Source organism: Lichenostomus cassidix, chromosome 2, assembly GCF_008360975.1.
Source record: "Lichenostomus cassidix isolate B80296 chromosome 2, HeHo_3.0, whole genome shotgun sequence".
Lineage (NCBI taxonomy): Eukaryota > Metazoa > Chordata > Aves > Passeriformes > Meliphagidae > Lichenostomus > Lichenostomus cassidix.
In genome coordinates this window covers 123,261,268-123,281,835 of record NC_139482.1, presented here as the reverse complement: position 1 = coordinate 123,281,835, position 20,568 = coordinate 123,261,268, and the positions used below count along the sequence as shown (strand labels likewise).

At 40.3% G+C, this 20,568-nt stretch overlaps 1 protein-coding gene across 3 annotated transcripts in view; it reads left to right on the top strand.

The window, feature by feature from the left end:
* ZNF704 (zinc finger protein 704) overlaps nt 1-20,568 on the top strand; it is a 103,711-nt gene that overhangs the window by 49,890 nt on the left and 33,253 nt on the right. For all 3 annotated transcript variants that reach the window (XM_085053093.1, XM_085053091.1, XM_085053092.1), the window contains exons 3-4: nt 15,903-16,006; nt 20,130-20,362. In XM_085053093.1, the coding sequence (XP_084909219.1) occupies nt 15,903-16,006; nt 20,130-20,362 (337 nt within the window). The remainder of the gene's footprint in view (nt 1-15,902; nt 16,007-20,129; nt 20,363-20,568) is intronic.

The window sequence follows — 20,568 nt, the reverse complement described above, 5'->3', positions numbered from 1 at the left end:
GCTTGCTTGAAAGTGATTTATCATGCTCTGCATATTGCTGTTTGTAGCTGAATATCTTTTGTTAGGAAATCCGTTTGTAGATCATTACAGACACAAACGTGACTGTGATTTTTTTTCCAGCTTTATAAGTTAGTGCTTATCTTTTTAAAATACCCCTTTAAAGTGAAGGACAAATACACATCGGGTGCATGATTTTTTATCTTATTTTTTATATAATCAATTAATTTAAAAAGTCAACTATAAGGTTTTACACAAGAGGGTGGAATATGAAATGTAAAGCAACAACAAAAAAGAAAGAATTTGATAAAATTGTACTTTTTAATTTTGTGTGCTCATGTGCTTTCCCCCCCCATTTTGCCCTAGTTTGATTATATGCATTATCACAACACATTTTTTAGTAAAAATATCCAGCTGTTGTAGTCAGTGGTTCTGCCATGTATTTCTTCATGGTTAACAGTCATCCCTGAAGCACAGAAGTGCCACCTTTTTTTTTTTTTTTTGCTGAACTGTTTGTCATAAATATGGTTTTAATCAGTTTTAGTTGACCAGGTTGCAAGACCCATGGTTCTCAAAGTCCCAAGTCAAGCAGTTCTATTCCTTTTGTCTGTATGGAGTAGTGCCTGAAGCACACAGATATTTTGGGAAGGGATCTGTCTGTGCTGTCAGAGATCAATGCCCTTGTGATAATGCAGAGCAAGGCATGAGTTGAACCTGGTATTGAAGCTGCAGCCACAATGATCCAGGCTGTAAGAGTAGCATCATCTATATTCAAATAAAAGGAAACACCGTACTAAGATACACTTGGTATCACTTGGGTTTCCTTACTCCCAGCATGCTGTAAAGAAAATTGCTGGCCTAAATTTCCTCCTCTGCTTAGATCTGCCATACAAACAGCAAAATCCTGTCTCATAGAGGATAGAGAGCAATTCCTACTGCCCAGGGGAGGAGCTCTTAGCTAGGCAAGTTGTCAGACACATCTCCTTAGTTACTTGTGTCAGGTAGATCATACTGGGGACCCAGGAATACTTTCCTACCTACATCTTTTCTTTAATGTCAAGTTATATGAGGACTTTGTGCTGGAGGTGAAATAAGGCAAAAACTGTCTTAAGCAAGCCAGGGCAATCAGTGACCTGCTGGGTTGTGCTTGGTAAGGAAAGAGTCAAAGTTGTGTGTGTGTAAGAAAAGATAGTTGAAGAGAAGTGAGAGTAATGATGATTGATCTATTTTAAAAAGTCAAAGGGTGATGGTAGAGATGAGAGTGCCATCAGCTCCACTGGAGAGTTGCAGCTGTATTGCAGTTTTAACATCTGTATTGAGATGTGTAATGGAAAAAGAATAATTTCAGTCACCCTCGTTTTTCTGGGGGGAAAAATGGTCAGAAGTTATGTACAGTCTAAAGATAGGTTATTCCTTAAATAAATCTGGTAAGTTTTCAAAATGCAGTGGTGTTCCGCAAAGATAATATATAGCTGCAGTGCTCCAGCTTGCAAAAAATACAGTGTATCTACAAGATAGTAATGTGATCCGCCTGTGGAAGTGTTTGTGTTTGTGTTGTATTAAAACCTGCTGTCAGGTGAATGCTGCTTTCAGTGACTCACGGAGAAGTAACTCACTGTCCATGAAGGCCACGTCTCCTTTGTCCAGAGTAGCTAACACGCTAACTGGGGGCTCCCCAGAGAGCAGCGAGGAGGAGGCTGTGGTTGTCCAGGACTGCAGAGAGGAGTCAATGAAGGCAGATGTTAACCAGGCTCCAAACCCTGACTGCCAGCTGCTCACAGGCTGAAGCTTCTCCTTTTCATCTGCTTTATGAAAAGATTTGTCTATTTGGTAATGGCTTTATTTGCCTTAACCTTAGAGTTTTCATTAAATCGTAGGGGTTTTCTTCTCCCTGAAATTCTTTGATGGCTGTTGGAAAAGACAGGCGTAGTTGGGGAAGTCTGGTGTCAGGAAGAAAAGGGAGTGTAGAAAGACTGGAGCAGAGCATCACAGAGGGACTAAAATGAGGGGGGAGGATGTTTGAATTTATGAAAACTATGGACAGTCTGCCTGACAGTGTGCAGAGTGGGATGTGACTGCATTTGCTGTTCTCCCAGGTTTCCAAGCCTGTGTTTCTAGTGGATATGATTTTAAGAGTAAACTAATAACAGTGCTCCTCTGGGACTCCTTTCTAAAGAAAGAGGTGCCATTCTCTCTGTTGTGTACAGAGGGAATTCTTTAAATAATTTTAGTGAAAAGTTTAAATGTCAATGCCTCTGTGACTATAAATACTCTCATTCATTAGTGTGGAACATTCCACATGCTTGGCCTCTTCTACATTTGTCATCTGAAGACAAAGAAACTAGACCATTAGGCCATTGCAAATTGTATGAAAATAGAAAAAGAAAATACAGAAAATGTTGTACTTCGTTGACTAATAGTGGAAAAGAGTCGACTTCTTTTTCTGGGAGGAGGAAGAGAGTTGAATTCTATAATGGAAAATGATGCCTTCTTGTCATTAAAGTCTGTGTTGTCTTTGATAGATGGAAACAGAAATGAGGTTAGTAGTATCAACTGTAACACGGACATTTCAGTAAGAGTGGTTGATTTTTACTACATGCGTCTATAGTTTAATGCAGGATACTGCTTGCATAGGACAGTATGGAAAGTGGTGAAGGTGTGAATGAAGTTAACTTTTTCTGTGAGTCCTTTTGGTGACTGTTAGGATTGTTCTTGTACCTCTCTCAGCAGCAGGAGTAACTTTATGGAAGTCCGAGAATGGATGACACAAGCATAATACCAGACCCACAATAAGTGACTGGCTATTTCATGTCATGGTAATTATCACTTGTAATATTTGTTAAAGCAGCGTTTTCCTAGACAAACATAATAATAATAACAATATTAATAATAATCATAATAATAACAATAAAAAGGTGGTCAGCAGGTTTTGCTATGTAATTTGAAAACTACAAGAACATATTCAGCAACTGAGTCTGTACAGCACTGTTGTATTGTGGCTTTATAAACAGCTACTAACACAAATACATACATTACCAAGGAGAGTGTTTCTGTCTCTCAGAACAAACTGGGGAACAAGCTGGACCTAGTACTGGCCAGAGGCTGGGCCGTGTATTCTCAGTTTCCCTTTGATACATGCAGGCCACACTTTTGGTAGCTTCTTGAAATGAAGAAAAAGTTTGAATTCAGAACAAGAACACTAAAGATGACAGCAGAGTTAAGCCAGATGCATTTTTCTGCTACCACATATTTTGTCAGTGGTTTAATTCTTTTTAATACAAAGCATTCAAGTAATTAAAACCAAACAAAAACAGAACAAAAAGCCGACCGCTGGACTTATGAAGTAAACATATTATATAGCACAATGAATGTTTAGTGTTAAAAGCATCTTGGAAAAACATTTAGATCAGGAGTACTTATAAACATTCCTGATACCTCCCTTCAGTTTTATTCCATCTAAATTGACCGTCTTTTATGCTTACAGTGCTTTACCAAAAATAAGTTTCATAGGACTTCTTAATCCATTTTTATTTTTATAATGTTCTGCCTTCATTTCACTCAAAGTGTAAATACGTATTTTGGTTATTATTTTCTGTAGTGGTGTTACAGATCATAGGTAAACTGTCTGGAAACAAATGACAGAAAGTGCAGTAATTTGCAGACCAGTTTTGCCCAAATCTCCTACCATCCCAATAGAACCATATGTGATAATTGCTGCCTCCAGCTCTTTCTGGAGGCATCCTGTACCACTTCAGATGGTGTTTTATATATTGCCACTTGCAAGTTATTGAAGATCAGCCTTCCTCTGCTCTTAAATTGTGTGTTATCCACCCTGTGCTTGACTGTGCAACTGTTATTTTTTGATGATTTGATATTGTTGCAGTTGTCTCAGTTACTGGGTCAGATTCTAACTTCTGGTCTAGTTTGTTCCACCTGGATTGTTGCACGTAGTTTAAAAATATAACCAACATAGCTCTGAGCAGCCTGGTCTAGTGAAAGATGATGTCTCTGCCTGTGGCAAAGGTGCTGGAACTAGGTGATCTTTAAGGTCCCTTCCAACTCAGGCCATTCCATGATTCTGTGATATGAAAACCATATTTTCTTTTGTGTTTCATTGACATCTCTCCATAAAAGGGCAGTGCTTTCACTTCCTTCAAAGAAGGGAATCAAAGATGAGAAACTAGAGCTCAGAAATTTCATGAGGGGTTGAATAACTTCCTGGTAGCTTTAAAGAGAAACCAGTGGGTATATCCATAACTGTCATGAATTATCACTCATGCTACTAGTTTTTGGTTGCTAGAACTATTTATAAGTAAATAAATCTACTTTAAATGGTGGTAAAAGGTGAAATGCTTATTTAATTGAAGATAGATCTGAAGGTGGGATATAGATACAATAACTACACTTACTACGTGTAAGTGAACTGTCTCATCTTGCTTGATGGTCTTAGTGCAGTGTAATGCAGAGTCGTGGTGCATGGTACTGTTTTTCCTACCATGACAAACCTTTTCTGTTCATGTTATTGGCAGCAAGAGTGATAATTCTCATCTGCAGTGTTGCCAGATTTATGTGTGAAACATCCCTTTTCACGCTGGGACAGGTACCCATGGTATACTTAAAAGCAAAACTCTAGGTCTGGTGTTGCGGTTTTTAACTCTCATTATTTGGAATGCTGGACGCTTAACATGAGAAGGAAGAAAAATGATGACTAATCTGCTACCACTGCTTCTTGCAAACATCTGTGAGTTGGAAAATTATACCCTAGGACAACATCCTGAACTGGGAAATACAGAAACAATTTTAATCGTTTACAGGCTAGAGAGGGGCCTTCTACAGGAGATTATTGTAAACACATCTTCAGTGAGATTGTTAAGGAAGAGCATCTTTAGTGCAATAGTTAGTGTCGGATGGTGAAGAAATATATATGGTCGTGGAATCTAGTATCTGTTATCAGTGAACACTGGCTGCTGTCTAGGATAGATACTCTAGATGCTCCATACTTTCACATTTTCTTGTTGGTATTACTCTGCTGTACGCAGAGATCTAAATTCTTGTGCAGTTATTCCTGCCTGGGATTTCTTTGGCAGTCAGATGCACGTGCTGTACAGTGTACATGCAGGGGACAGTGCTCTTGGGAAGCCCTGACTTCTCCACACGTCAGCTGTGCAGATGGCTTGCTCGGCCACAGAAAGCTGGCAACGCTAGTGATGCTTTAACATGGATGTGTAGTGTCAGGCACCTTTGGCTCATGCCTGGTAGGTCCTAATCTGCCCATAAGCTCCCGTGGGATTTCCTTACTGTCCATTCATCTTCTTGAATCTTATTGTAGTGTCTGTTTTTATATCCATCATTTTTAAAGTATCTTCAGTTCTTATCTGTGCAGCAAAAGTTTAACTCATGGGATGAGAAGATGGCTATCTACAAGGTTGTGTTTGGCTCCTCTGGAAGAAATTAAGTTATTTAAGACCTCTGAGAGGTTTGACGAGTTGTTTAAAAAGTGGGAAGAAAGATGGGTGTTTGACTTAAATATATTTCTTCTTTATAAGAGAAGGTTCAGTGAAGAGATGGCTTTGTGCCCTATTTGTTTCAAGGTCAGATGCTGTTGTTAAAGGTGCTCTGTTGGTTAGGCATGGAGTGGTGGTACTTCACAGTTCATAATGTTAAATTGAAATTTCAGGTGCTGACCAAACAACAGAAACCTCTCATCTTAAATTGTGAGATTTAAAAAAAAAGCAACCTCTATGAAAAGTCTGAAAGACGTAATGGTAAACTATGTGTCACCTGAAACAAGTTTATACAGAGTATGTGCAAGATGGTGATGCATACTGCACAACATCTTTTTAATGTGGTGGTATCAATTTCAGTCTGTAATCTAGCACTCTCTTTCCTAAAACGGAAGGACTCAGGCCTTCTTTAGCTCTTCAGCACATTGCCAATGTGTTGTCAGAACATCATCTTGTCTCTTGAGTCATCATGGCATAAAATTGGTGAAGGCAGTTTCTTGTCGCTGGAATAGCCTCGGGGGCTTTGTATCTCTCGTGTGTAATTTGGAGAACTGTGGGTTCCTTTAAAGTGGATCAATCAGTGGCTGGATCTCTGGCTGACTGAGACATTCTCATTCTGAAACTCCTTTATGTCTCAGCAATGGGATGTATCCTCAACTGTGGCTTGATAAACATGGAAGGAGGTTGATGTAAAGAAATGCTGAAGTTTCTGTGTATGTTCACATCAAAAAGGCAATTGATAGGAGGCAATATCATAGCAAATAAAGTACTGATGAGCTTGGAGCTTCTGCTCTCTATGTCTGGTAGCTTGAAAACAACAGAACAGTCACAGAAGTAACTAAATCAAACCTGCTACAAGATAGTATTTGTCTCCTGAATAATGTAACTAGATTTTTGTGCTCCTTACCCTGGAACATGACTGAAGCCCAGACATGAGGATAATGTACAGCGGAAGGAGAAAATGAGGAAGAGTATCCAGAGCCATAGCTGATAGAATATGTGGAATATCTAGACTGCTCTGTTTGTGCTTTTTTAATCTGGTCACAGAGTATAAGGAAATTTGTAGTTCATGGGGATAGGATGATGTATTAATTGTGGGAAAAGTCCCTATTGCACCTTCCATTGAAACAGTCAGTGCTGGCTGCAGAGTACTGGACTAAGCAGTCTGTAGATTCCCACATATAAAGTATGAGAGTTTATGTGTTATTGATGTTTGTATCATACACCCTGCCACTCTACCTGAGAAGTATCCGAAGTGCTGCTATCTCAATAATGATCTTTCCTGAGACAGGCAAAACCGAGAAAGGAAAAGCATTAAAATCCAACCTAAAATTAGGCTGGATGTAAAGATAAATGTCAGTTGTGTATGTCACTATATTTAGAAGGAAACATTTTCATCACCCTTTCACAGCAAAAAAGTTCATTTGCATCAAATAATTCCAGTTTCATTAGCTGTAAACAAGCAATGAAAGAACAGCAGTGGGGTTCTACTGCTCATTACAGGTGAGTGAGCTATTCTTGTGAGTCAAATCATAGAGACTTCAACAGGGACAGGGTAATAACACTGTCCTTGTAGAAGATGTGGGCAATGCCATATTAATAATACTTGGAGCAGCTTTGCTCATGATGTATGTACTCTTATTAACAAGGGATGAACATAGACTTGTAGGATGATCAGGCAAGTGGAAAGAGAACCCATCTGAGAAGTGTACCTGGATGTTCTCCATGGAACATGTGTCCATAGACAAAGTAGCTCTGAATTTGCTATCACAGGTCCTGTTGTCCATGTAGCCATGCAGCACTGGTCCAAGGACATGGAGATGAAGGGAAGTCAGGTCTGGAGAGGGCAAGATGAGCTAACTCTGTGCCTTCCCTGTTCTGAAGCAGATTTCTAATGGATGGTGAAGGACAGAAATCCAACTAGTTGGGAGGTGAACCATGGCGTGTGTCTCCTGAATGACTGCAATAGCAAATAAACCCCTGGAAGATAGTTTACAGTGCTGTGACCTTTTGGCCATAGAAACAATGGCTTAATGTTTCCACTCTTTAGGATACACAATCTTACTTCAGCAGGAAGCGGAGGATCATCTCAGAGTTGTTTCTTGCCATATTGTTCACATTAGTACATATGTGTAGCAACAGAACAACATGCCTGTGGATCTTTGATTTGCTGAGATGAGGACTTGCAGGTTTTTTTGTGTTTCATCAATGTATATTTTATTTAAAAAATTACAATGTGTGGCAGAAAAAAGTTAAATACTATTTTAAACTTGACTTCCAGCAACTTTTTAGAGATAAATTGTGCTGAACAAATTATCCATGTATGTGCATTAGGACTATATATATGCAGTAATATTATGAAACATATTTTGGGAGTATTAGACATCCATACAGTGTGGGAATCGTGCTGTTTGCAATAGATAAAGGGGGAAAGAAGAAGGAAGAGCAAAACATTTCTGATCTTGCGTTTTCTCTTACTTTGGGAAAGACAAAGTTCCAGTAGTATCTGCTGTAAGGATATCTTCAGCTAATCATTCTTCTCAAAAGTTAAGGAAGATTTATGAACTCTTTGTTTTGTTATTTCCATCCTTTTTCATGTCCAGCATGATAATTTGTATTGCATTGAGCAGGCATTGTAGCAAGTGGTCCAGCCTCTTTCCCTGAGGAAAGCATCAGAGGTGTGAAGTTTTCTTTCTGTAAACGCTACCCTATCAAAGTGATCTCATGTATGAGTGGGGATGTACCTGTGAACAAGCTAGAACAGTAGCATAAGGCAAAGGCAGAAAAGGGATGGAACATGAATATTTTGGATAACATTTGGAATAACTGCTCTGTTGCTGCAGGGCACTGTTGAGACTTGGTTTGCCGACAGAGTGATTTATTGCATCAGCAAGTGGCCTTTAAAGGAGAGAAAATGGAACAGAAAATCTTATCCAAAAATCTTCAAGGTTTGTGGATGACCATAAGGGATAACTGTTCTCTACAGTGTTCTGTTACTCCTTTCTGAATTTTAGTTTTGCTTTGCACTCATAATCTATCGAGTGATTACCCTTTATTTGATTACTCTGTTTTGAAGCAGACAATTTCTGTGTCATACTCCTACTTCAGCTTCAGTCGTTGCCCGAAGGGCTCTTTGCCAGATAAGTTTTCCTGATAGGTTGCAGCTGTTTGAAAAGTAAAAATTATTCATTGGATCAACTTTTTCAATATATAGAATAAATGGTTCCTGTAAACTGCATCTTATCTCCCAGTATGGAATTTGTCTTGCCTCACTGTTCCTGTTTATGCAGAGCATTTAAAACTGTAGATCTTATCACTGGCCAATGATGAGAGCAGTGTTTTACTAACCAGCCTCTCCCTCCCCACTCCCAGCACACTGTATCCTATATTTTGTAAATCAGATAGCAAGATCTAGAGTTCAGTGCTGTTTCCATATGGATAGGTTTGAAATTTCAGTTATCTTTAGGAAGTCAGACAAGTTGCTCAAAAAGCAGTGATACAAAAGTTTCTGTGAAAAAGGCATTTTCCATCTGTTTTGCAAAATTTAAGCAAACTTTGCTGGGAAGCCTTTGGGGACAAAGGAGCTATTCCAGCCGCTGGTCTGCAGAGGGGGCAGCAGCAGCAGAGCATGTCCATGGGATGTGTTTACACCAGACAGCAGAAATCACATTGATTTGACGTCCTCTTCATTGCTGGTTCAGCTCTGCCAGCACTCCCTGGAGAGGTTTGGTGTGGTGGTAGCCTCCGTAGCAGCCAGGGTAGCATCACTGGATTGTACCTCCACAGGGAAGAGAGGGCACTGGGAAAGGGTGCTCCAAGAACTGGGAACACACCTGGCTTGGGAAGCTGTCTAGCTTGAGAAGGTGGCAGGAGCAGCAGAGGAAGAGACAAGTGAGAGCACTGTGTGTGGGAGAGTGCATCAGCCAACCTTTGGAACCAAATACTTAAATTTCTTGGATATCTACATGTACAAAATGGTTGTAGAAATGAATGGATTCTCTTCTGTCAGGTTTTAGTGGGTTTAGTGATAATGGAGACAATAAAGAAATATGTGTTTGTAAAAACAGGCCTGCTCTTTGTGGAGCAGTGCTAGATGTGAGTTCAAATAAAACACTTTGGGAAACATGCCTTCATTACACACCACTTTCTCTTCAGTCCTTTTAAATGTGTTTTCTACTCCAAGATGCTGAGAACCACTCTGTGAATGTGTCCCATGCATTAGGACTGATGTACAGAGACTTTTTATTGTCTTTAAGCCATTACAGTCCAAACAGAAGGTCAGTCACTGAGGACTCCTGTCAAGTGCTCTCAGGCTCTAACACACCAGCTAGACTTCCAAAGGCCCTTTGAATAACTGAATCACAAAATCTATTAGCTTGGCTAGGAGGAGGTGGAGAGCTTTGAAGTGGCCTTTGATGGATTTTTCTTCCTTTTTCCTTGAGAAGTTCAGGTACATATGTGTTTATTAGAAGAAAAATTCCTATATTTGTACAATAATTAATTTCTAGTAGCTGTCAGTATAAAAAAAATTGCTTGTGTATAACAAGGACAACAGAAACAAAGAAAGGCTCTTCATTTTGCATATGAATTAATCTGCAAATATAAAGTTAGTGTGGAAAATGTTCATTTTATATTTGGCCACAGTGAGCAAAGGCAGAAATCCCTAGCTTCTAATTAGTGCATTGTTATTGTATCTCTCCTTCAGATATCAAACACCAGTTCTCTTTTTAAATATTTAAATAGTAACTCTCTCAATGTTTTGAGATGTATCATTATAGTACTATGCTGATTTAATATAATACTTGGAAATATTTCCCCTTGCTTTTTGCTTTATTGTGAAATGTTACGGCTTTTACCAAAGAATACTGGGGATCTTGAATTTTTTATATGGATCATTCTCTCTGTAATTTTTGGTTTTGTCTTAGGCAAGTAAGTAATTTTTAATCTCCATAATCAGCAACCACACATAAGAGCAAGAAGTAAGATCATTTATTTATCTGTACTGTCAGTATTTTGAGTTCTTAGATGGTAACCAAGTATTATTGTATGTGCAGAGTATCGCATGGACTAAGAATATTTTGTAACATGGTGTATATCTTTACTCGTTATAGAGCAGTGGTTGTAGTACTTTAGGTACATGGAGTCACACCCAAATACATGGATTTTCTTGCTGGTTCTTTTGTAGGATGTTGTTTTTACCACTAGTTGAATTGAAGAAAATAGAAATATTTTTGTTTTACCTGTAGAATGTAATTTAGGATTTTTATTTCTTTCAGGAGTGCTTCTGTTATTACTAATGCACTGATTACAATGATTCATTATATGGTGAATAACATTTTTGGTGTCAAAAACATCTAACAACATATTTATCAGTATTGATTCAGTGCTCAGTGTGACATTATCAGTGTGATGTGGCTATAATCAAGTGATGAGAGTCAGATTTCAGAGGTCACTTTATGAGAATTTAGCATATTTAAGTACGGGAGGGAGAGAGCAATTTAAATATACTGTTATTTTGTCACAGTTATAGCTTATGAATGCACATATACTTATATGGTGCTTTCTTAAAAAAAGGTCCAGTGTTTTGTCAACCACTGTCACAAGCTGGATTTTTGGGTGGAGGACAGTAGCCAGTTAACATGGAATAACAGCATTTTCGTGCTTGACTGCTTCTCTTCTTATCAATCCTATGGGGGTTTTTTAAAATTTTTTTTTTATCACGTCACTCTTGTGAGGGTAGCAGTAAGAAATAGATAAGCTCATGACTGCTGAAACAAAGGAAAATGTAAACCTTTTAGTGAATCAGAATGTTTAGGGCCTGTGGGCTTCAGGTGGTTATTTAGAAAGAAGGAAAAAGGCAGGCTCAGCAATGCTGGAAAGCAGGGGTATGTGATTCTAGAGAAGGTTGGTTCTGTGACCATCAGCTTTTGTAGCCAACATCCACTTGAAGTAATTGCAAATATCATTCCCTTTCCCCTCCCCGTGGGCTCTTCTGTTGCTGCAGTTTCTACCCCCTTGCAGCCTGGTCCTGCCAGCTGCAGGATGGTGCTGTCCCTCTCATTGTTTGGTGGCAGTGGAGCTCTGGGGAGGAAACTCTGCCTGGCACACACTCAGGTTGTGCTGGGGCAGCTCTGAAACATAGGAGAGCCCTTTCAGTACAGTGAGCCAGTGCCTCACTGCTTTCAGCGTTACAGCACTGGAGTGAGAGGTTTCTGGTCTGGTCAGGGAATTACTAACTGAAAGCTATAGAGTTGTGGGCAGGGAAAATGATTTTTTTTTTTTTTCCTTGCTGCAGGTGAACTTGGTTGTTCTTTTCCATAGGGTCAATTTTATCAAAAGCACCTGCTACCACTACCAGTTTCTCTGCTCTAAGAATATTCTCTAGGACCCTTAAAATGTGCTTGGGTAAAGTACTGACTTGAAACGTATCCAAGAGGAAGGACTGCAGGCTTTTTTGATCTAAGCCAGGCAAGTAATAAATAGTAGACTAAAGACTTAAAAACTAGAATAAATTTTGTATTTCTAAAGATTTATTTGAGAGCCAGTTAAAAACATAGAAGGAAAAATAGAAGTGGGGTGTAGGTGTGTCCAGATGGGAATAATACTTAGTAGGGAGTTTGAAGGTAGCAGTGGCCGGGAGCTGGCAAAGGGAATGGGACAGTAGGAGATTGGATGTTGCATTGGTTTGGAGCACTTGCATAGCCTTGGACTTGTCTTGGACCCTCTTTTTCTCATCTTTTGGAACTTAAACCCAACCTTTCCTTGTAGAGAGCTTTGCTGGGGAGAATGTGATGATTGCTTAACATTGATAAATTATTATTAAAAAAGCAATGAATTCATCAGCAAAATCAAGCAAAGGATTGATCAAAAGTAAGTGTAATAACCAAGTCTGATTTGGTCTTGATTGTTAAAGAAAGGGACACTTTTAAAGGCCAGGCTTGCTAGATTAGTGTATTGCAGTAATCCAGTGAAACCACTCTCCCTGCTGAAGAAGCAGGGAGATATGAAACTGAGAGGCCTGGAGTGGTGGTAAAAAGTCTGCCCCAAGGACCTGTAACTTCTGCTGCTAATATCTCAGCTGATGCATTGTAATTTGGCTATTTCATGTGTTTGGATTTATAAACACTTGGAAAGAAAGGATCCAAAACTGCTTGGTTCTCAAATGCAGACTGGGCTAACACAAGTACATCCATCCAGAAGTTGGGAGATGGCATTTGGAGACTGGGATGTGGGATTAGAGAAAAGAAGAAATCTTCATAGTTGATGTAGTAGATGATCTTACAGCTGATTTAAATTTCATTACGCCTAATAACATAACATCAGGGCTTATGATTCCAGTCCACAGAAAATCGCCTTAGCAATGGTGGGATAAATGTTTTGGGAACAGTTGATGTGTAACAAACAAGTTATTCTCCCCACTGAGTGCAAATGCTGTTGAACAGCTGTGTGCAGCTTCAGTTTTCCAGCAGAGAAAGCTGGAAAGTACTGAGGCAGTCTTAAGGCATCAACTCACATGTGATGCTGACTAAATGCAGATGGCTTAAGTGGTTCCTGTCTTCAGTTTTATGCCTTGCCTGTCTCTCGAAGGCGACTGCTGCTGCTGCAGTACTGGCTGAGTGATATAAGAAATATGTGTGTTTACATTTATGAGCCAAACTGTAAAAATGGAGCAGAGTCACATAAGCCAGCACTTGTAGCTGCTAAAATTCTTGTACCTGGGAAGTATGAGTGGAGTGTTCCTTGTTTGCTGGATGCAGCTGGGGAGCGGTGAGTTGTAAAAATGACTGTCATTCAAAATGGACAGAGAAGGAGTCCAAAGTTTGTTTTATATGGGCTGTTAGATTGTTAAATTGGATCAGGTAGAAAAAAGGATTCCAGTAATTTAAGAGTGTGGTTTAAGCATGGCTAGAAATGGCAAGGATTCTCATGACTCTTCCTGTTCTTTGCCTGCTAGGGAAAACCTTCACCTTAGGCACAGATGCCAATGCTGACAATTTTGAGACACTGTAAAATTATTTGGAGCAAGGGTTAGATCTTCAGAGCAGCAGTACTTGTCATTGTCGAGGGGAGGAAAAAAAATCAGGAAAGCTAGAAGAAGTTAAAGTTATAAACTACTTGTGGAAACTTTGGGATTAGCTCCGGGTCTAGACTCTGACATCCTGACACCACTTTGGCAAACATTTGCAACAACTGCTGTAGTGTGATTTTGCAATCCTTCAGACGCCTGGATGGGAACATGTTAGTCCTGTTGCCACACACACAGAAAAGCCTTGTTGGAAGGCTGATTGCAAACACTAGGGATCGTCTTCTCCATCATATCAGGAACTTGTGCTCATTTTGTCCTCATGTGTTGCAGAAATGCAGATATTAATGGTTAATTCACAACTGGATAAAGTCATAGGGACAGTTGATGTAGTCTGGGAGGAATGGGCTACAGAGCAACTGAAGCCTTCTCAGAAACTGGATTTTCATACTGGGATATTAGGTAATTGGAAAATCATCTGACACTGTTGGCCTTGAGAAAGTCCAACATGGCTTGAGAAAGCATCTCCACATCAACCCCAAGGAAGGGTCTTCTGAGCCCAGAGGAATTTGGCTTTGTGAGTGAAACACTCCTCTGCAGGCATGAGTAGCTCATGGATTCAGGATCAGCTGATTATAGCAGATATCTGAGGGCTTTCCAGTACTTGATGATGACCATATGGCTGCTGTGCTCTTTGCAAAAGCCTTGGCAGAAGGAAAGAAGGGTTTCTACAGATATAATCAGAACACAGCAGGAACCATCATCAGCATTTCGGTTCCAGGCGCTGATGTGCTGCAGAAGACAGTTGTGAGAGTTAAGCTGTTGTGCGGCGTGGGAGAGTGTTCATCAGCATCTGTGTGGGTCCTTGCATCAGCCAGAAGGCAGCTGTGAACAGTTTCATGGGCAAGTTCAAGGTTTTCTCACTAAAATGTCAAGAGCCTTTGACTGTAGCATAGTTTCCAGTTAATGAGCCTTCCACCTGATGGGTGAGATGGGATTCCAGAAAAGGGAGTGCACCCAGCCCTTCCTATTCCTCTTGGTGACATACCAACCAACAGTTGATGGGAAGCATCAGGTAGCTGGCCACTCCTTGTCTTGGACCTTAAATTAGATTCAACCTGATCTGTTTAATAGAGCTCCTGGCAAGGCACAGAGTCAATTTCAGAGTCCCACTATGCAGAATAGAGGGAGGGAAAGTGTCCTTTTGTAAGAACAAATTTACCTTGATCTCTAGGAATTGAGAAGATGATTTTGGGTGGTCAGTCAATGTTTGAAAGCAAACATTTTAAAAAAACTGTCTGCTTCGATTCCACCCCCAAGGTGGAAATCCCACAAGGATTTCCAACCCACAAGGATGGAAAGCAAAAGTCTACTAAATGTAGTGGGTTTGGTAGTTTTATTTTGGTGCATCGACTCTTTAGAAATTTTACATTGTGAGAAAGAGAGTTACTCGTGGGAGCAAAAGACAGTATTTAATTTTTACAGACCAAAAAAAAAATCCTTCATTGCCTAGAAAAACCCCCATGACTCCTTGAGCAGTGGATCACTGAATCCTGGTTCCTGGTGGCATTTGCTGTTATCCAGATAATCTCCTTTCCCTGGAAAGATGGCTGTTCTGCTTTCCCTTATTACTCTTCTTCATGTCCTCACCTCTGGCTTACACAGGTTCCCAGCTAGACCTGGCTGAGGCAGCGATGGGCCCTTGTGCCATCACACCTGCAAAACAATCTTCTTTCTCTCTCTCTCTCCCTCTCCCCCACTCTCCTACCCTTCCTGCATCATTTTTATGCCAGTTTCCTAATTACATAAAATACTTGGTTTATAATCTGATCAGGAAAAATTCAGGACCGCATTTTGGGAGAGAGTAAGGGAAGGTTAATAGTGTTAAGCAGAAGCAACAAATTCACATCCCTTAATTCCAGTTCATGGTTTTTCTTTAGCCTACAGAGTAATGTATGTTATTAATGGTGCTAGTAATCTTATCCAATTTTGCATTGTTATGCCTTCATCCAAGAAAAAGAAACATCTTAAGAACACACTTAGCTCTAGTAATATGAATAACTGAAATTCTCAAAAATAAAAGAGGAACAAAGTCAAAGTTTGAGGTTCACAGTAATCCTGAGCATTTTATACAAAGATACATTCTCTTTTCCCACTTCTTTTCCTATTTACACTGAGTTAGTTTGCTTGTAGGAGCCTCTTGATATGCTCAGGTTGCAAGAAGACCAAAGCTTAAGAGAACTCTGTGCAGTGGCTTGTTTTTGTTACTGTGCTGTGCTGGCTTAGGATTTGAGATGGTATTAAAAAAAAATATTAATACTAGAAAAAAGTTATATATTTTCTGATGTGTTTCCTGCCTCCCACTCACTGTGTTTCAGGAAATCTTTGGAAGAACTGGACATGGATAAAGTAACAGCAGCCATGGTACTCACCAGTTTATCCACCAGCCCTTTGGTCCGCAGCCCTCCTGTCCGACCCAACGGTAAGCCTTTGGAGCCAGGGCCTGCGGGAAGGGGTGCCAGGGCCCTTTCTTTGGGGGCTTGTTTCCAGGAGTTGTGCCATGGTGGAGAACAAGTGGTGAGTGGCTGTCTTCTGGTATGCTGGGAATCATACTGAGCTTTGCTCCAACCTAGTCAAAGTCTTTGGTGTTCATTGGCAGAAATGAAAAGAAACATTTTCTTTAATTGTAGAGCAGCTCCAGTTTATGAAATGGGAGATGACTATTCCATAAATGGGATATGAGCACTGCAAAAGGTCTGACCTCACTGAAACAATTTTTTCAAAGAGCTTTGCATTTGCATGTATACGGACCTGGAATTGTAGAATGGTTAGGATTGGGAAAGACCTAAGATGACCAAGTCCAGTCATCAACCTGGCACCACCACCATGTTCACCTCCAAACCATATCCTGAGTTTCTTATCCAGGAAGCATGATAGCAGTTGTTCTTGTCCTCCACTCAGTGGAAATGAGATCAGATTTAACCCAAACCCACAATAAGGAAAAGCACTGCCAGATCACAGCTCTTGGCTGAGAGGCCATGCAGTAGCAATATTCACAGTGACAGGTCTGCTTCTGCTGATGTAGGATTAGGCTCTCAATTCTTGTGCTCTCTGTGACTTTCTGATGGTCTTCCATCAAATCCATAATCCCTTTAAAGACTACTTCATTCATGATGTAGCAGAAGACACACTAATGAAAATAAATATAAAAAGTTTCAGGTAGTAAAGTGATTGGTAATGAAATGTAATTGATCTATGCAAGATTGAGTGGAGTTACAATAAATTTTTAAGAGTGTTTCTTTTAAGGAATAATTTCAATTCGGTCACCCTTGTTAGGGTACCTTCAGCATTGTTTGTATGACTCCAGCTTTTCTTACTCACTTGTAACTGCTAAAAAACACTAAATGCCCTCCTGTTGTCATAATTGGAAGACTGAGGGATGCTTGCTTTTCTTCATGGGAACAGGCAGGATCTGCTAAATGGTGTTCTTAAAGGAATTCATAGCAAATGTCCCATCTTCAAACATTTTTGAACAAACACTGTGGTTTTACCATTTATTTTCAGAAGATGTAGGTTTTATCAATTTAGTTGGAATTCTGGCTGTGAACACCCATGACTCTTGTTTATGTGCTTTCCAGTGTTGAAAGCCAGGAGTGTTTATGGAGTGCCACTGCTCTGAGGAGCCCTGGGAAACCTCAGGCAGTGACATCCCTGGTGACTGTGATGCCTCAGGACAGGATGTTGCCAGCCCCTGGGGAAGGCCAGCAGGAGGGTAAAAGCATACCTGCTTTCAGCTGCTCAGCTCACAGACAAAGCCACAGCTGGAGATGGATCTGTGCTGATGTGGCCAAGGCACACACATGCCCCCTGCTGCATCCCTGTCCCAGGCTGTGGGTAAAGCAGTATCTGCCACTTTGACAGTCTGAGCAGGTGACACTTGTCAGGGGCAGCAGTGCACATTAGCTGCAGCTGTCGATTGGAAGGATCTTCCAAACAAGCCGTTTGGGATTGCTAATAGGTAAATGGTGGCTGTTTAACTGTCTTTGATATCTCTTAGCATAGTCTGAGTGCTCTTTGATATTTCTTCTCATAGCTTGTCTGCTTGTTTCCCAAAATCTGGAAAGACTAGCCCGAAAAAGTATTCACATGTTTTCAGTAGTCACAGACAAGATCTTGAAGCTGGTTTTGGGCACCTTCTCCCTGAATATCTTAGTTTTTGCCTAAGTCAAGGCTTACTAAAGACTTAAATAAAAGTGTAAAGACTTGATAATTTAAAGCTTATTTGGTGTTACAAGGCTTGGCTCTGATCCTAGTAATAGGAGCAATAAATGTATTAGTGATTAGTAGTTCTTTCTACATGCTTTTCCAAAAAAGGGCAATAAGTAGCAGTATAATTAAAGGAACATTTGTTAAAACAAATGGAATTTTGCCTAGAAGTAAAAAAAAATATAACATTAGCATTAATATTAGAGTCAGATCTGTACTGGAATTCCTGGGGATGATCACCCATGTAAACTGGATCAGAGTTTGGCCCTTGTTTCCCTGCAGCTGAATAATATTTGGTCTGGTTCTCTTTCACGCAACTCCAGCAATGTGAAAAGAGCCCCAAAATAAGAGTAAGTTGCATTTATTTATATATTAAACTTCTTTACATTAACAGATTTGTTAGTATTAATGAGAACCAGTGTTTGGTTTTTTTTCCTTCCTGTTGTCAGACTCATTCAGTCTTTTCCATACTACTTTAAATATGTTCTTGATTTACATCTCTTTCTCAGCAAGGTAAGGAGAAGCTGTAAATGCTGAGAATACAAAGTAACGCCATAAATGTGTCAGAAAGTAGTAGTTGAAAGAGTGTTCATTTGTTTTTCTGAAGATGTGGAAATTTTAAGCTATGCTAAGGTCACAAGTTGATACCAGATGTATTTTTTGGCTTTGGCACAAGACTGAAGTACCAAATATTTAAAAGAAACAAAACCCACCTTCATTACAGTCACATGAAGGTTGTAATCATGAGACAAAACATGGCATTTTCGTACCTTAACTTGGGAGCTACCAGAAATGTGTATGTCCTTTTCCAAAGAGGAGCTGGGGGGGTGGAGGGGGAGGGTCAATTCCATTTATGCTGTGTGGCCCTGATCAGTAAATCAGTACTGATGCCTACTCAAGGGGGCACTGCATTCTGTTTTTTCAAGCAGCCAATGTTAATCATTAAGGATTTTGTCCAAAACCAACTGAATTAGGAGAAAAAAACCAAAGATTCATTGGTTTGGGGGTAAGCTTTTGATAGCTCACTTTCTTGTCAATATCATTAGTTAAATTTATCTGTAGGAGATTGAGAAAGAATGAAGGAGTGACATCTGCATATCTCTTAAAGGCAGGTGCTGGCTTGAAAAGACTTGTCTCACACTTAAATATTGTTTCATGGACAGATAAGATATTATTTGCTTACCAGCTCCAAAGTCAGGTATTGCACGATACTCAGGCACCTGTGGTGTCATTGGAGAAAGCTTCCATTGCCTGAGTTAGGGAGAAGCCACACCTGAACCATCCCTGCACATTTGCCCAAGTCCTGTGAGAACCTGAGGGTTCTGGCAGAGCGGCCTGTGACTGCACCCTGGATGTGCTCAGGCCATGCCTTCCCTGAGCTGATGACCTACATACTCTTCTGCTGCCAGAAGCCCTTCAGGGACTGGGAAGAGTGACATGCCAGCCGCTAATGCCTGAGGACCTCAGCATGTGAGGCATGGCTCAAGCTGTGCCTCAGACTGCACAGGCAGTGCTGTTATTCCCACCCATGGTGTTGCAGAGTTTAAGCTGTTAGTTTGAGTTTCTCCTTACCACATAATGTTAGGGGAGCTGCTCCACCGAGGAGGCGGTTCCTTCAGTGAGTAGGTGTGGAGGTGATCCAGTGTCTGTTTGTTGCAGTTATGAAACCAGATGCCTTTAAATCTGTATGAGGAAAATGGAGTATCCCAAGGGATACATACCACCTCGTGTAGACATTCAGATTAGGCAGAGGTGTGTGTACTGAGAGGTTATAAAAATACAGAGCATAACTGTGGTTTTCTGTGGTGTTTTAGTACTGGGAAGATGATTGTGTTTTTGTGGATCTGCTTAGTGTTCTGGGGCTCAGTGTATTCCCAGGGGAATCTCCTGTTGGCTGTACAGTGGCTTGGAGCTTGCTCTGATGCCTGTTGAAAGTTGAGGATGTATTTAGAATCATAGAATAGTTTGGGTTTGCAGAGACCTTTAAAGGTCAATTTAAATGTTTTCCTTAAATCATGCATGCAATATCTGACTGTTTTTTTGCTGTTTATGCTCCAGAATGTTATTTTCTCAAATGCAACATTTCTTTTAAGAAAAATATTTTGCTGCTTTTGTTTGTTTGTTTGTTTGTTTGTTTTAAATAAAGTAAAAATTAAGTGTGGAATATGTAATTTGTGTGCAGTGGGGTAGATATGGTTGTCCTCTCTACATCCAATGCTTTCACTTTACTGAATGTACAGTCAATTACTAACATGGCATCTATACCTTAGAAAAAAGAGCTCCCCTTAGCCCTATCACAATGATACTGTTGTAATGATGGTTGTTGTTGTTTTTGACAGAATCCCTGAATGGATCTTGGAAAGAAGGAGGATTTGTGCCTTCTAGTACCAGCAGCAGTGGATACTGGAGCTGGAATGCTCCCAGTGACCAGTCCAACCCATCCACCCCATCTCCACCTCTGTCAGCTGATAGCTTCAAAGCTTTTCGGACACCTTCCCAGCCAGATGATGGTATTGATGAAGGTGAAACAAGCAACCTTCTCTTCGATGAACCCATTCCTAGGAAAAGAAAGGTTAGCCTCATGTTAAATTCCATACCTACGGGCAGATAGGATGTTGATAGGCTTATTTTGGTGCGAGAAAGGAGCAGGTCACCCAAACAGCTCTGCTTGTGTATCCTTCCTTGGCATCCAGTTAATGTAGAGACTTCGCCTAGTCACTGTCTCATTCAACCTGGTCACCTCCTGAACACACATGCTGCCATCAGCACCACATATTT